Source organism: Botryllus schlosseri, chromosome 3, assembly GCF_051294905.1.
Source record: "Botryllus schlosseri isolate E-star chromosome 3, Bs_hap1, whole genome shotgun sequence".
NCBI lineage: Eukaryota > Metazoa > Chordata > Ascidiacea > Stolidobranchia > Styelidae > Botryllus > Botryllus schlosseri.
In genome coordinates this window covers 671693-689082 of record NC_137238.1, presented here as the reverse complement: position 1 = coordinate 689082, position 17390 = coordinate 671693, and the positions used below count along the sequence as shown (strand labels likewise).

Here is a 17390-nt window from a genome sequence, read left to right as displayed (position 1 = left end):
TGTGGGATCTCTAAGTTTCATTCACCAACTAGCAGCCTATGTATAACGCATTTTCGGATTATGATGCAACAGATAACGTCACTTGATTGAAAACTCGGGACACCGCGACTAACCATCGCGCGTAACCTTCTCCAACTTCATGCGTCGCGATTAGCAGTATTTAATCACACGATTAGCATTCTTTCGGATCAGCTAACTTTATTATCTCCACCCTCGGGGACATTTAAAACACCAATATGTAGGCCTACTTCGGAAATGTGGCATTATGTGGCCCGAGTCGTCGGTAGGTATCGTGTACATTAATATAGGCTATCACATCACCGAAAGGGTTGCCCGACATATGAGCATGCGACACAATGGAAAACGACAGTTCAGCATGGAACACATCAGCATGCGTCACTTCAGCATGTAACTGTATAACCCAAAAACTTACCCGAAACATAGCCTAACCTAACCTAACCTAGCCTAACCTAACCTAAACCCTAACCCTAACCCTAACACAACCATAAACCTAACCTAACCTACCCCTAACCCGTAATTTAACCCACATGCTCATGTGTCGCATGCCAAATTGTCGCATGCCGAAGTGTCGCATGCTGTAATGTCGCATGCTCATATGTCCACGGACCCATCGAAAGATAGGGTTGGAATTAGCAATATGACGTCACGTGACGTCATGAGGTTCACGTTCGTGTTCACACAGAACCTTTCAAAAAGGTTCGCGTTCACACGAACCTGAACCTTTCAGAGGTTCACACCATCCCTAGTAACTAATATCAGATGTGAAGATATGTGTGGACTTGTATGGACACTAGCTATTGACAAAATGAAACAACTATGCCCGAAGACGGCTAGAACGAAACACACAGAACGTTATCTGAGAGTGGTCAATGACGCGCGAATTGCCGACACAGTGTATTTTACAACATATTATCTACGGTGTTTGATATACGATTTTGACGTCTTCGATATAATAAATATCAAATACCAATGTATCAATGAACTTGTACGAACAATATCTATTCACAGAAATGAACAGCAACGACCTAGCACGATTAATATGTAATATATCGTGGTTTCAATTACGGCACTCTTCTCTCGTACCGGCATGTCGAAAAATAGACACGCCGGTGCCAAACGGTAAAGACTGCATGTACTTCAGCATTGTGGCATTCTGTGGCCCTAGTCGTCGCTAAGTATCGTGTACATAAATAGGCTATATATCACTTCACTGAAATGTAGGGTTGGAATTATCAATATGACGTCACGAGGTTCACCTTCGCGTTCACACAGAACTATTCAAAAAGGTCCACGCTCACACGAACCTTTCAGAGGTTCACACCATCCCATGTTTACCCAAATAGGTGTTGATATACAGGCTAGTCCAGGGGTGGGCAAACTTTTGAGCTCGCGAGCCGCATTCAACATTTGAATCCATTAGCGGGTCGCACTATATAAAATTGGGATTATAAACCAAAATGCAATATTGGTATTTGATTACAGTGAGGACATGGAGATAATATATATGATTATTTAAAACAAACCAAATATAGCATTGATGATATCATACACGCGTCAGAAACAGTGGCGAGATTTCATAGGCTGGTCGAGCTCAATGACGAATTTGTCAAAACTATAGAGATGAAAGTCGGTTGTCCCGATTCTTAGAACAGGATTGAAATTTAAATCTGTTAGCAGCGATCTGTTCATAGATTTACGAATTCCACTTTTGGTTCAGTTCCAGGACACACAATGCTGACAGCATCATAACCATGTTACATTTAAACACGCTTCTACTATTTGCAGATAAAATATAAATACCCTAAGTCGACGCATAGAACGAATCTATAAGCACATCACTAAAATAGTTAAAACTGGAGTGGCCAATCTGAAATCACACTCGCGATCCGAATTATGTCAATCTCGTTTAGGATTTCTGTGGTTTTTAGCAGTTGAAACCTTTCAAACTCTGTGGGCCTTAAGATGGTCGCGCCAGAAATTGAACATAAAATTAATATAGGAAATATTTACTTTATATCAGTGGTTCTCAAACTTTTTAAGACACGTCCCTCTTATGATGGTGAACGATTTCGCGCCCCCTATCGTCATATCATAAAACGCAACCAGGATGCTCGAAAACCTAACGGATAATTTGATGGCATGTAAGGTTACGACTGTGGATGAGAAATTTTTAGATATGAAATTCAGACTAAATACAGAGCAATAATCAGGAATTAGGTGTAAATCGTGCGGAGCGCGAAAATTTTTTTTCAGTTGAGCTCAGATTCGCCCCCCATTCAGATGCTTTCACGCCCGCAGGGGGGCTCCCCCCAGTTTGAGAACCACTGCCTTAGAATTATCATGGTGAAATATACTAAGAAAAAGATTAATTAGTCCCTGCATTAATTCGATATTTGGTACGCATTTTATCAATATTTCTAATAAGTTTCGTTAGACTCTCGCGGGCCGCACAAAATGGTGTTACGGGCCGCATGCGGCCCGCGGGCCGTAGTTTGCCCACCCCTGGGCTAGTCCGAGCCCTGTTCAATTTCCTTGATCTAGTATTACAACCAACAGTAAGCTGAAGTTATTTCCCACTGTATATTCAGTCATAGGAACAGAAACTAAGACTTTGATGAAGCTTTCCCATTATGCACGTAAAATTACGAGCGTATATGTTCGGTGATACCTTTTTCGAAATAAATAAATACTACCTGTCAAAGACGGGCCTATACGCATACAGTTAAAAACAGTGATTCGCAACCTTTTTGTCTTCGCGGACCTCCATTGGACCGTCGCGGACCACCGCGGAACCACAAGTTCTAGTTCAAAATGAGCTCTATTATCGTGGTACCGTCATATCTCTAGTGCAATGGTTCTCAACCGGGGGTCCGCGAAGCATTTTCAGGGGGTCCGCCTGTAAATTTGAAAAATGATTTATAACCAAATTTTTAATTATAGGGAGATCACGATGCAGTTTCCCTTCATACCCGTTAAAACTTCAGGACTCACATTAACAGCATGGCCGTCTGAGATGAAAAATCCGACTATACAAACGCATGGTAAAAGTAAAAGTCCCAATAGCCTACCGATACAAACATATTGTCGTTGAAGTCTGTTCTGATAAAGTTTGTGGAAAATAATAGAAAGTTGCAGTAGTAAGGTCAATCAGGGTGAGTTCGAAATGTCTGCAAATCATCTTCGATTTGAAGTTGTCAGTATCGGCAAATTAGTGAACAGTAGTTTGAAATAGAAATTCTTGAAGTTTCTATTCCTAATATAACCGAGTAACGTAACGGGATTGAAACCTCGCCAGGGAATCCATTTTAATATGTAGGCTAATATACATTGCCCTATTCCATAATAAATTCAAGGTGAGCTGCTACGTGGAAATTACGTGGCTAGATAGCGTAGTGGTGAAATCCACGGCTGCAACACAATGGATTGCGGTTTCTAGTCCGACTGAGGTCGAGTTCAGAGTTCCTACCTATGAATTGGGGGTTATCGAGGCTCCTACTCGCCATGCGATCCGCATAAGCGGTGTCTTGCAAAAAACGTATTAGAAGTGGATCGTGATGCAAGTCGACAGTTTCGGAGCAGAAATGAAGAATGTCAGCCTGGGGTAAATTAACATTTGAGGTCGACAAAAACCAGGAACACCACAAGCAAACATTAAAACGTCTTTATCTAAATTTTGAGCCAGGTATATGTTGCGATCATACCCAAAGGTGTCGTCGGAAGCGATACGCGTTAATATTATTCGCCACCACCTATCTTTGTAGAAATAGATTTCGGCACTCGTTTATATCAAATCGAAGGCGTTGATTTCCAAGACACGACTGCGTACTGATACCGAGTTTTTACATATGGTATGATGTTATTTCCACGAAAAGTAATCTTGTTGCTGTTTATCACTAGCCTATAGATACTATTTGCCCAAGACAGATGACGGTTACATGAAAATTGAGCTGAAACTTGTGGGGGCCCGCGGGGATCCGTGACGGTCTGAAAGGGGTCCGCGAAGACAAAAGGTTGATAACCACTGCTCCAGTGCAAATATTAACCGTAGGCTAGTGATAAACAGCAACAAAATGACGCCTCTTGAAAATAACATCATACGATTTATATAGAAATTGAAAAGAGTTTTCTTATTTCAAATCGAATTCTGTAGCGGTATTTCTTGAAATACACGGCCATGTCTTAAAAATCCAAGCTTTCGATTTGACATGAGCTAGGGCCGAAAATTCATTGATATCCACAATAATAGGTGGTGGCGAATGTAGTAATAACGCGTAATGCTTCGGACGATATCTTTGTGTATAATCGCAACAGATATGGCACCAATATAGCGTCCAATCTATGGTCATTTCTATCTAGCAGCTGATCCTGAAGCATGGCCTTTAGTAGGCCATGCCTGAAGTTATATTGGTTATGTATATCAAAGGAGAAACATGTTTTTTTTTCAAACAAATATATTCCATAACCGCAACAAAACTTCTCTAAACAGCAATATGTCTGTACCAGTATAGGCTATTGGCAATTCTACGCGACTAAACACAGCAGAATATTTCATCTCAGACGGCCATTCTGTTTTTGTGAGTCCGGAAGTTTTAGCCGTTATGAAGTGAAATTGCTTTATCATTTACCTAATTAAAAGAATACTAGGTTATCAACGATTTTGCAAATTTTGAGGTTGCGCCGACCCCTTGAAAATGCTTCTCGGACCACTATGGGTACGCGGATACCCGGTTGAGAACCTCTGGTTTAAAATATTTTGTTGAGAAAACCCAAATCTAGAACTATCAAGCTGCGTTGGGCGCAACTGTATGATCTGGCATTACTCGCGTGAAAATTGACAATTTTGGGTCGCAATAGCATGTTATGGAATACTGCTCGTCCGTTTGGATTTTTCAAAAAAAGGAATTATTACTTCAAATTTTACTGGCCTATTGAATAAATTGTCAGGTTACTTAAATGTTAACGCTACACAGCTAATTTGGTTCAAGTCCCACTCCAGACCACACTGAAAATTGTATCGAATAGCCAGTATAATTTGAAGAAAAACTTTTTTTAACAACCCTAATGGGCATCCTTGCGGTAAATTGATCGTACGTTATATTTCGATTTTGTATTTCCGAGAAAGAGCTCGTAAAGGAACTGGAAACATTTATCAAGGGAACTGACGAGGGTTGTGTCGTTACACTGCATACAATCATTGGTCAGGCGGGCGATCACCATATAGCGACACCGACCATCACAAACGGAAATGACTTGACAGCAAATACTTCCGCGGCTACCAGTAAGTTATTATGTGTTCTAATATGAGATTTCGGAATCAGGAAAACTATGAATACAGTCGACTCCGTTAAAATTCAAATTGCTTGGCCCAACACACCTTTGTCCGAATTAAGTGGAAAAACGGGTTTTTCCGAGTTAGCGAAAATCAATTGTCAGTTTCATGGCCGTGCGTCAACAAACACATTTCCGTTGTTTGATACATGTATTGGAGGTACCCTATACTGCTGTAATCGGCACTGATCGCATAAAACGCACATCAGTTATACCCTCAGGTAAGTTCAATTGTACAGTATTTTCGATACCAAACAATTCCACAAATACTGTCAAGTGCATGGGTGACAAACTACGTCCCTCAGCACCATTTTGTGCGGCCTCGAAGCCCTCAAGAAAAATATTGATAAAATGCATATTAAAAATCTAATTATTGTGGCGACTTGACTAAACTTTTTCGTAATGTATTTCACCATGACAATGATAGTTACAGTCTTATATGATGTTTATTTCTTATTTGCGGTTGCTATTGCAATAGCCTAACCTCAAGTCCCACGCATTTGTATAGGTTTCACTTGCTAAACATCACAGAAAGTTAAAACAGAAATTACATAATTGAAATTCCCATCCTGTTGCAACAATCGGCACAAGCGACTTTTATCGCAGAATTCGATAAATTTGTTATTGTGGACGACCAGCTTATGAGATCTTGTCACTATTTTGACGCGTATATTAGTTTGTTTTAAATATACATTCATATTATCTCAATATTTCCTCGGGCACTGGGCCTTTATAAATGAATAAGAATATTGTTTTGGCTAATAATCTCTATTAGCTATAGTGCGGCCCGCGCTTGGATTCAGATGTTGAACGCGGCCCGCGAGACAAAAGTTTGCTCATCCCTGGTCCATTGTTAAACTGTGTAACGGAGGCGTATAGACTTCAAATAGTACGCTTTCAAATCCCCTCCAACGCAACCAACTGTCGAACTGTCAAGGTAACGTCTTGACTTTTTTCTTCGTTTACTGTCGTGAGTAATTTCACTTTTTTCTGCAAATGCAAACGTGTCTGTGTACCAATCTGTTCCACAAGACCAAGGGTGCGCAATTATATTTTTTTTCGCCGGCCAAATGAGAAGTTGAAAATACGTTTCCGGGCCGAGTTGGATTTTTTTGCTATATTCTGCAGCGTATTTTAATTTAATTTCTAATTTACATTGTTAATAAATGCTGCTCTGTGAATGTGTCGCTGTTATAGGTAATGAGAAAGTGACGATTAATTAAAAAATATATTTGCCGACATGATTCGAAATAATGTTAAACATGATACATTTTCAACTCTTTTTAAACTCGTATCCACGTTCTACTATTAAGACACTAAAACAGTGGTTCTCAAACTTTTTAGGCACGCCCTTCTGTATGACAGCGAAAAATGTCGCGCCACCCTTATCATGATATCACAAAATATTAAAAAAAGCAACCAGAATACTATCAATCCCAACCGGTATTTTGATGGCATGGACGGTGATGGCTGTTGATGAGAGAATTCTGACCTATGAAAGTAGGACAAATAGAGCAATAGCTGGGGGTAAATAACCCTGGTTCGAGAACCACGGCACTGAAATATATTTGAGAATTGGTATAATAAAAGCTTATTGTCTTTATCGCTACCTTCCGTGCAGTGTGCAAGTAAAAGGTGGAGTAAAAAAAAATTGAAGTTCACAAAAGTGTCTTGACAAGTGGTGCCAAATAGCAAATACATAAATTCTATCATAATTTTGGGTTCGTACACCCTCTAGTGGTCGTGCATTTTCACCGAACGAGCCGAAAAAAGCAGATTTTGCCATATCTTGATAACCGTTTACCAGGGTTGTAACCAAGTCACATGGTTCCGAGTCACGAGTCAATCTTACTTTTGTGGTTTTGACTCGAGTCAAGTCGAGTCATTTCCAATTCATCACCGACTCGAGTCCGAGTCCAACTCACCGTTTTAAGGGTCAAGTCCGAGTCATAGTGTTATGACTCGAGTCCGAGTCCAAGTCACAGCATTGAAGTCATGTTTAATTTATGTTCTCAATCCTGCTTGGGCGATATCGAATTCCTTGCTTGCCAAACATGCTTATTTCGTCCCTATACCAGAGTCTTGGCACATGTATATTTAGGCAGATAACGGACAGTTCCTGGCCTGATTTACCGATGCTACAGATAGACGAGACAGGCCGCAAATATGATAACTTAACTAATTGTAGAACTTTAAATCAAATATCTATCGGTCTTGTTGTCAGTCTGATACATCACAAATACAAGCATTCGGTTTTTATTACGGGCACATCGACGACAGCTCACAAATAGCAGATCACCAACGAATTCATGTGTGGATATCAGCAGATAGAGAATCAACATATGCATGTTTATGTAGATGTAGAGGTACAGTTTTTCTTTCACATTATCAGGTAGTTGACTTGAAAAAGGTCAACTTTCCTGCTCAGCTCACGAAATAGCCACCGGAGCGTTACTTCAGTGCTGATTTACTGTATCTTAGTCGAATTTGCCCTACATTTACCAAAATTCTCAAAAAAGAGGACAAAATCTTAAAAAGGACGCTCCTAAAATAAACTTAAATTTGGCTCAATCCCAACCAGTAGAAACCAGTGCTATGAGAGAAAATTTTGGACTAATTAGACTAATAGAGAGTTTTGAATTTTCATCCGGCTTCCTCGTGATATGGTTAGATTGTGTAAAAATATGATTCATAGCAAATTTGACTCAATTCCAACTAGAAGAAGCGAAGTTATTAGGGTTTGTTTGTTATGCGCTATTCATGGTGTTTGTCAACTACTATGGTCATTCACACCAGGCCGATATTCTCCTTATTTTCCTTAACTGCCTTAACTGTGTGTTTTCACAGACAGCAGATCAAATCAATGAGTTACACTTTGTGGAGCTCTGGCCCCTTCTCTCTCCTATATCTGTTATGGTATAATGCTATATCACGTGACTTATCGCATAGTTATAACCCAGTGCATATCAAAGATTGACTCAGATTTATACGAGACTCATGTACGCTGTACTTACTGCTTAAACTATCCAAATTACTATCGACCCGTACAATATATCTGGAAAAGGCAATTGTTTGTGTCTATTGAACTACAGTCAAGAACTACACAGAACACAGGACGTTCGTGTCAGCTACTGCGGAAGTGCCAGTTAAGTATAAACTGTAAGCGGATATCCGTTGACCACGGACTTGCCGTATACTTATCGCAGACTAACCGACGGCTACTACCTGATGTCGCAACTTCAAAAATACTAAAGTGAAAGGGAGATCCTCAGACATGTTAAAGCGGCATGGACTTATAATAAATCCACATTTACTGAATACACGTTCCACTGGTGCACTAGATGCAGGAATTGACCAGCATTATTGAACTACACTGAAGAGTATTGGATACTCGTTCTTTCTAGTTGCACAAAAATGCAAAGAATCATCACCTTCAAATCCGTACATGAGCTTATCAGTCTCTTGCAAGTACATGGCCATCTGATTCATTTCATTGGCTCTAATTGAACTTTGTTTCGATTGTTTGATTGTACAGTCTTGAGTACTTTGATTGCGGAGGATCTACTACCCCTTCATCACTAGATGATTTTGTGCAATACTTTGGTACTGTGCAATTATCTGTTACTTTTACGGCGGCATATATTATAACAGACGAGTGCAACGAAAGCAGTGGTGACAAATAGCGATGTCGGCAGAATTCGTCAGATGCGATGATCTAACCATTACGATTCGCAAATTTCTTCATCTTCAAGTCATATAAAATAAGCCGAGTCAATGACTTGGGTCGAGTCATGCGTAATGACTCGAGTACAAGTCGAGTCAATCCAAATATTGACTCGAGTCGAGTCGAGTCATTTTCCAATTTCAAGAAAATGACTCGAGTCAAGTCGAGTCACAAAAAAATCGTGACTCGAGTCTGACTCGAGTCGAGTCATGACTCGAGTCATTACAACCCTGCCGTTTACTCTATAAAGCTAGTTTTCGGCTTTAACGATGCAGAAGCAACATTTTTCTATCTCACTTCCATAGAACTTACTCTTGATAATGAACAGAAAAAAATTACTAGCAAATTACTGATTTTATAGGTAAAATCAAGCACTGAATCAGATACGTAGGCAGCGTAATCGTGGCGCATTAATGAATAGGCTTCAAAGTAAACGAATTTCCTGTCCAGTGGACGCAGGCGACTGTTTCAGTCCACGCATCAACATTCAAAAAGCAGGTTTTGAATTCCAGGCAACCTTTTGAAGGCCGTACAAAATAGCCCCGCGGGCCGAACTTTGCCCAGGTCTGTACCAGACGGACGCAATTGTACCCAATTAAAAGCGACTTTGAAGCTGACACGGCCTTGTTTGTAAGACTTCATTGTCCACTTTTAATGCATGGATAGTCATTATTCCACTCAGCTTGTGCCCATAATATAAGTAATCACCGTCAGTACTCAAGTAGAAGTAGAAGCAACGCCGCAAATTTGTACTCAAGTAGAAGCAGTATTTGCGATTTACAAGTAAGTATTAAAGTAAATATCCTAGGCCTAATTTTGTCGAAGAAACTGAATACTTCCAAGCAAATGTTGTCAAAAAATCACAACCACTTGAGGAAGCACAGCTAGCACGCAAGATCTACCTCTGGTAATTCGAAGTGTAGAAGTACATCGTTACTATGCCCCTCTGCGTAACGATAGGAATTGCGAGTCCATTTCCGAATCAAGCCGATAATTGTCCGAATGAACAGTACTTTTTTCCGGGCAATATTTGATTTTGTTTCGTTCCCGAGCATATGGCCGAAAAAGGGGATGGTCCGGGTTATCCGGAGTCCGAATTAACCGGATTCAACTGTACACATAAAATGAATTGAGAAAGCAATTTCATAGCAGCAATTGCAACTCAACCACGTACGACCACTAACAATGATGAGGTCCTCACGTCTGAGCCATTCGGTAACAGTGAGTACTAACTTATTGTAAGACTATCAAACGAGAATAATCAAACCATTTCCATTGACACGCATATCGAAGATGGAGTGCATCAGTCACACTCAACTACTACGTCCGAGACCAAGCCATCTACGACTACAAGGAAAGACGGCATCGCCACCACCAAGCCTACGGACGATGGAAGTGGGTCTCTGACTTAACCTACCTTGATTAGATAAAGTCAAACTGTCAAGTAGAAGTGGAAATAGTCTAACACAGGGTTCGCCAACTCAAAACACGGGTCACGGGCCATTTTCAAATTTCATAGAGGGCGCGGGCCGCATGAATTCTATATCGAGATAAATAGGCCACTGACGCTGTACACAATGCTGTGCTCTCTAACATGGCCGACGGGCATAGTTACTACAAAATGATTAAAATTGAATAGTACATTCATATTGAAATGAACCCGAATATTTTCGGCTGACACTCGTCATGGGTAATCGTCAGCAACTAGTAGAGAATTCAAAAGAATAGCGTATATCAACAATCCTAACACAAAATATGACGTCACCAGAACGAAATGTCGAATACGAGAGCGTTCCATGTACCATTTTTAGATGACACATCACCTCTCTTTTTGGTGACACAACCAATAATTTCGAGACGACAGATTTCACATAGTCGGTAAGGGTCGCTCAAACTTTCATTTGTGTGCCTTGGAGTCGACTTTTATCAAAATACACCAGTCAAGGATGTGTCAACAAAAGGAGTTCGTGTATCATCTAAAAATAGTGCAAGTTTGAGATAGCTTGTTATTTCGTGTACCAAGGTTTCTATTCACACCCGTATGTCAGGGGCGGTACAGGCGTGTGAATACACACTTTTTTCGGTAAGACTGCGTGCATTTTTTCGGCAAGTGGTTGTGAACATAGACTACTTTTATTTCTACTTGACAGTTTTCGGCAAGTAGAAGTATTTCGTTACTTGCAGACTTCTACTTGACGGGTTTCTAGGCCTCGAATGCTTACTTTTTTTACTTACTTGTAAATCACTTCTTGTTCTCAAGTAGAAATTTACGTCGTTATTGTTACTTTGACTTGAGTACCGACGATGAGTACTTGACCATTTCTGGACATTTTGCTCCAGTCACGTCGCACCGAGTGAAATCTTACGACTGGCATCAACCGTACTCTGATTTGTGACTACTACTCTGACAGTATCTTATACATACAAGGAGAGCTATTGGCTTCGAGTACTATTTCTATCGAGCATGAGGGTTAACATAGCGGGAATTCCGATAACTTTATTCCCTTTTTTGCTAATTCAGACTCAAAAACAGTGATAAGTATTCGCTTATATTATGTTTAGGCACGCAGACCAAATATAGCTCAACTTCCATTACCTAGATTCACAATTTAGTCATGGTGACGTCATAACAAATGGGAGTGTTATGGTGTGACTTTTTCTAACACTGATATGTTCCTACTCATATATGTCTATTTATTTCTTTTGCAGCTTACGGAAACACTTAATGTTTAGAACGAGCAATGTGTGGTGACATGACGACACATCGTCGCGGTGTAATCATAGTAGCTTATGTCCGTATTTTAAATTATTTGATCCATGTTTCAAAATTACATAAAATGAAGTTTTTTTTATATTTTTCGTTTTTTCGGCCGTATATCTTGGCCATATTCATTTGAATTGACAGAGCGTGAAGCGCAGCTCTACATGTAAAATAGATGCTGCAAGCCCCATCACAGCTGAATCGCATGTATACAGAGTTTAATACATGAGTTGCTTTTCAGGGAATACAAGGTGACGACATCTATAATGATAGTTTGGAGAACCTATTTTGGAATTCGAATGAAGAAAAATTCTCACCTGTTAACGTTCAAAAATGATATGTTTTCATATCTTATTTCAGCCTGCAGCACTTCTCACTTCCTATTCCCAAGTGAAGATCACAGCGACTATATCCAGTATGGAGGTATCGTTCCAGACATGAAGTCACTCACGGCATGCGCTTGGGTTCGCCCTGCGACGGAAACAGAGCCTGTGACCGGAAGGATGTTCAGTTACTGCGCATCGACGAGCGTTGAAAGTCAGAATGAGTGCCAAACAGTCGACGTGAAAATTGATAGGCAGCAGTCAGCGCTTAAAATGCATTTAGGGAAGAAAAAACATTTCACTAAGATGAACAAACCCATAACAACCCGGTCACATTTGTGCATCGTGAAGTCAGAGTCATCGACAGCTACTTACGTTAACGGCTCACTCCTTCCATCCACTATTGCTCAAAATCCTGAACCCGTCCCAGGTGATGGCGTTCTGATCTTGGGTCAAGCGCAATACGGTTCAATCAGCGGAACAAGTCCGGGTGAACAAAAGTTTAAAGGCGATGGCTTCCGCGGAGAAATAGAAAGTTTTACGATTTGGAGGAGGGCTTTGAATTCTACGGAAATACTTGGGATGTACGAATCTGACGGTTGCTACTGTCCAAGCGATGCAGTCGTGACTTACGATCGCAACAATTCAATCGTCAGTGGTCATGCAGTTACTTATACTTGGACTGGCGTATGCGACAAAAATGAATGATTTTCTTTTGTTTACGACACGAATGACAGTTCGAATTACGTCAGCGACGGCAAAATTTATTTAAAACATTCCACAAGAAACTTCCGCTCTTTGCCAGTCCTTCGTCCAGCGGTTTTTTTTTTGGTGGCGAGGAAACTATCCGAGTAACAAGAAATCATGATTGATCATAATTGGACGAGAGTAATCGTATCAGATTTGGACAGCTAGAAAATTATGGGTAATTCCTGCTCATGCTTAACCGAAGAAACTATGATTTGATATAACCTGAGCTCGATTCAATGTCCTAGTTTTCGTGAATTCAGTAATTCTAATTCTAGTCTAATTTGAGAAAGAAAAATGTGTAGCTATCATTCAGTAATTCTAAATATTATCCAACTTTGAAAAATTATATATCTACAATTCTAATTTTATTCTAATTTGGTAAAAAAACTGTCTTGCAATAATTATATTTCTGGTCTAATTTGAAAAAGAAATTGTGTAGCTATAATTATAATCAATCTAATTTCGAAAATTAGAAAATTTCCTGGTTGTCCAATGTCCAAGTCTTAACCGTACAGCGTTTTATGTAATAGGCTAATGTTGACGGGGTTATATTGGTGGTAGCAATTACGTCATGTACAAATGACGATCACTAATTAATATTATTTGAATATCCAATATTGGGTATTATATAGAACGAAATCGACCGATTGGCTTATCGAGATTTGATGCGGATTTAAGTTCGTTCGTTAGTGAGTGAGGTGGAATCGATTTTCTTTTGGCCATATGCGTCAATAGTACCATAGGCAGGATTCATTGGCTTATGATGAATATGTATGAATGTTTTCGATAAAAATTTAACTCTAATTTTAATCTATATTTATATAAAATGAATAGCAAATTATCATTATGTGAACAAGCATTTCATCTTTGTACTGCAATAGTGAGTTTATAAATATGACATGGACCATTTTGTTGGTTTTGTCTTCGGTGTGGAAATCGACCTCATACTGATCCATTTGGTGAGCTTGTTGACTAGGAAACCAATTTACATATTGAATTTTTAGTTCATGTTTGCATATATGTATATATATAACGTAGTTATAAAATAACGTTTTGACGCTTTTCAAAAATCCTTTGAGTCTGATTAGAGAAAATTGAATATATGAGTAATTTTATTTCAGTCACTGAATACTATATGTGGCGCATCCACTTTCCGTATATTTGGGAGTTATGTACCGTAATAAATGAGAAATGACACGGTTGTTCAGTTCTGCAGATAGCACCTGCATTGAGCTGGCGAGATAACGTAGTGGTACGATCCGCAGCTACTACACTATTAGATTGAGAAAACGATATAAAGTGAGTGAGCTATAACATCTAAGAAGAAAAACGTAGCGTGTTTCATGACTATATTTCGTTACTTTGGGCTTCAAAGGCGTTTCTATAAATTAATACCTGCACATTGCGATACATAATTTAATTGAAGGAACTCATCCCTGTACAAATTTAGCACGCGGATTCGCGGCGCAGAAGGAAGTGGAGTTCCCAACGTAATTAAACGTGCTGTATGTTTAATATAGCGATAAAGATCAGTTTATGAATAACAGCTCAAAACGTACACACGATAATTTTCAAATACTAAGCAAAAGTTAGTCAACTCATGCCTAGACGCACATAGCGCTTCATATTTAAGAACACCTATTCACGGACTCAACTTCCTCGTTTTCATTAGCATTTATCCAGGCATGCTTTATTAAGGTACAGTTATACTGATTGTTGCAAGTCAGACAGGATGGCCGTGTTTCCACTCCTCTCGACCACTTGGTATTTGACTGCGTTGCTTGTGACAGTTACCTGTACTTCAAGTGAGTAACTGAGTATAGTTGGTGAATACTAGTTCTTCATTTATATGCAAATTGTGACTTTGCCTGGAAGGTAAGCAGGGAGGATACAGAGTCAATCTTATCCTCATTTTGGTACGGAGCTCGACAACTTGCGGTGTGTCTATATGTGAATGATTCAGCTTACATGCGTAGTTCCAGCTTAGGAATGTCCATTATTCCTGCTATTTACAGCCGTGTGTGGATCCGATAATGACGATAAAGGAGACATATGAAGAGATAAGTTGCATAAATACAGATGGATGATATGGCTGCTAAAAAGTAACACGATAAATCATTCCAAAACATGTCACTCCATGGTATATAGAGTCTGTCTCTTCCGATTGCTTAGCTTTAGACCTTATATATCAGTGGTTCTCAACCTTTTTGTCTTCGCGGACCCCTTTTGACCGTCAGGGACCACCGCGGACCCCCCTAAGTTTTCGTTAAAATGTAGCTCAATTATCGTGCATCCGTGATATGACTTATGCAAAATTTAACTGTAGGCTAGTGATAAAGAGCAAATAAATACTTCTCTTATTAATAATAATACATTATGTAAAATTGCAACTACTTTTATTATTTCGAAGCGAATTTTGCAGGTGCATTTGTTTAAAGAACTGGCCGTGTCTTGAAAGCCCACGCTTTTGATTTGATATGAACGACTGCTGACAATCCATTGCCCCAAAGATAGGTGGTGGGAATGTACAATGTACATGTACTGTTAACTCATAACGTTTCGTTCACACCTAAGGCACCAGAATTGAAAAACAGATTACTTAATGAACGTCCAGCCTAGCCATTTCTATCTAGCAGCTCATCATGAAATTATTTTTGGTTATTATGTATATTGCAGAAAAAATGGATCACAAATGTCCATTCACAGCGACTGCTTACTATTATACTGAGACTGACATCTTGTAAACATCTCCAAGTCACCCGGATTGACCTATTACTACTCGAACTTTTTATTTTTTCACAAACCCCGACAAAGCTTCTTCAAATAGCAATGTATATTTGTATCATTAGGCTGCTGTCAATTTATCAATTAAAATGAGTTTGTACAGCAGGATATTTCCTTTCCGACTGCTATTTTTCTAATATGAGTCGTAAAGTTTTACCAGTTATGTTACCAGTTATGAATCGAATCTAGCTCGTGATTTACCTAATTGAAAAAATACAAATTAGGCTATCAATCATTTTGCAAATTTGGAGGTCTCGCGGACCCCCGGCTGAGGACCTCTGTTATAGATCTTCATTACAGGGCGTCACATTTACGTATTTTAGTTTGAAAAGCACGTGCGCTAATCCACCAATCCCATATATTTCAGGCCAATTTTGCAGCAGAAGTTACGTCAACGGCCGTTGGACTTCTCATGGAAAGTGTGAGGTGAGCAAGTTGATAATGGCAGATTCAAATGCAACACGACAACAAAATCCTTCTGCGTAATTGTTCGACCGGTAATCCATCGATGCCTGAGCAATGAGCATTCTTCCAAAATATAACGTCACATAACCGTTTAGTATGCCTATACCTACTCGAAATAAAATTAGGACAGAATTCATCGCATTTCTTTCCGTATTAGATTTCGTGAATATAATGGAATTGTTATTACGCTCTCGGTCAGCGATTCTCAACCGGGGGCCCGCGAAGCATTTTCAGGCGGTCCGCGAAACCGCTAGATCTGCAAAATGATTGATAACCTGATTTGTAATGCTCTAAATTAGGAAAATCAGCAGTTTTGCTTCATTACTGGTAAAATTGCAGGACTCACATCGACAGAATGGCCGTCTGATATCAAATATCCTACTGTGAAAACTAAATTTAATTGCAAAATCGCCCATAGCTTACTGATATCAACATCTTTCTGTTAGCAGAGAGAGAGAGAGAGAGAGAGAGAGAGTCTTTATTTTCATCGAACCAAAATACATAACAAACGGCAGTGATGGTGGTACAGAAAATATGCGTGCACAGTATTCGGTATTAGATAGGAATGATCGATAAGACCATGAAGGTCATCTAGTCTGATCACACCAGCATCAAACAGGTACACTTGACTCAGAACAGTCTGGCTGTAAAAAATATTTAGTTGAGAAAGAAAAATAGAAAAAAAATTAAACAATGGTAGCAAATGATCAATGAAGCAATGTCTGGGCGAGGTAGGGCAACAGTGTTAGTGTAACGACAAGAGGTGATCAAGTAGGGCTTTTTTGAATCTATTATAAGGCAATTTACGGATATGTGATGGTAATGCATTCCAGATGATAGGTCCCGAGTAGTCGATAGATCTCTTAGTTAGGTTGCTATTGGGTTGGGGTAAGTAGACGTTTCTTTTAGACGAAGATCTCGTGTAATGGGAATGGACATGTTTAGCAGGTATGAAAAAGTCATCAAACACAAGAGGCAGACTATTGGAAAAATATTTGTGAACAACTTTTGATACTTCGAAGCGATACAGTTCATCAACTCGCAAAATTCGATGCTTACGGTAGTAAGGCGATAAATTGGTACGTAAAGGTACAGATGAGATCAGCCGTATCGCACGGTTTTGCAGGGTTCGAATTCTGCACAAAAATGTTGTACATGCATTTCCCCATACTACGATTCCATACTGCAGATGCGAGTGGAAAAGAGAGAAGTAGATGGTTCGTAGTACTGATCT

At 39.5% G+C, this 17390-nt stretch overlaps 1 protein-coding gene and 1 long non-coding RNA gene across 3 annotated transcripts in view; one reads left to right on the top strand and one right to left on the bottom strand.

Moving 5' to 3' along the window:
• Positions 1-17390, bottom strand: part of LOC145435518 (uncharacterized) — a 446234-nt gene that overhangs the window by 368343 nt on the left and 60501 nt on the right. The gene's annotated exons all lie outside the window — the stretch shown is intronic.
• LOC145435510 (uncharacterized) overlaps positions 14404-17390 on the top strand; it is a 43554-nt gene continuing 40567 nt past the window's right edge. The window contains exons 1-2 of one of the 2 annotated variants that reach the window (XM_080312791.1): positions 14404-14712; positions 16059-16117. In XM_080312791.1, coding sequence (XP_080168917.1) covers positions 14640-14712; positions 16059-16117 — 132 coding nt within the window. In that variant the 5' untranslated portion in view covers positions 14404-14639. The remainder of the gene's footprint in view (positions 14713-16058; positions 16118-17390) is intronic. The other variant, XM_080312790.1, reaches the window with a different exon arrangement.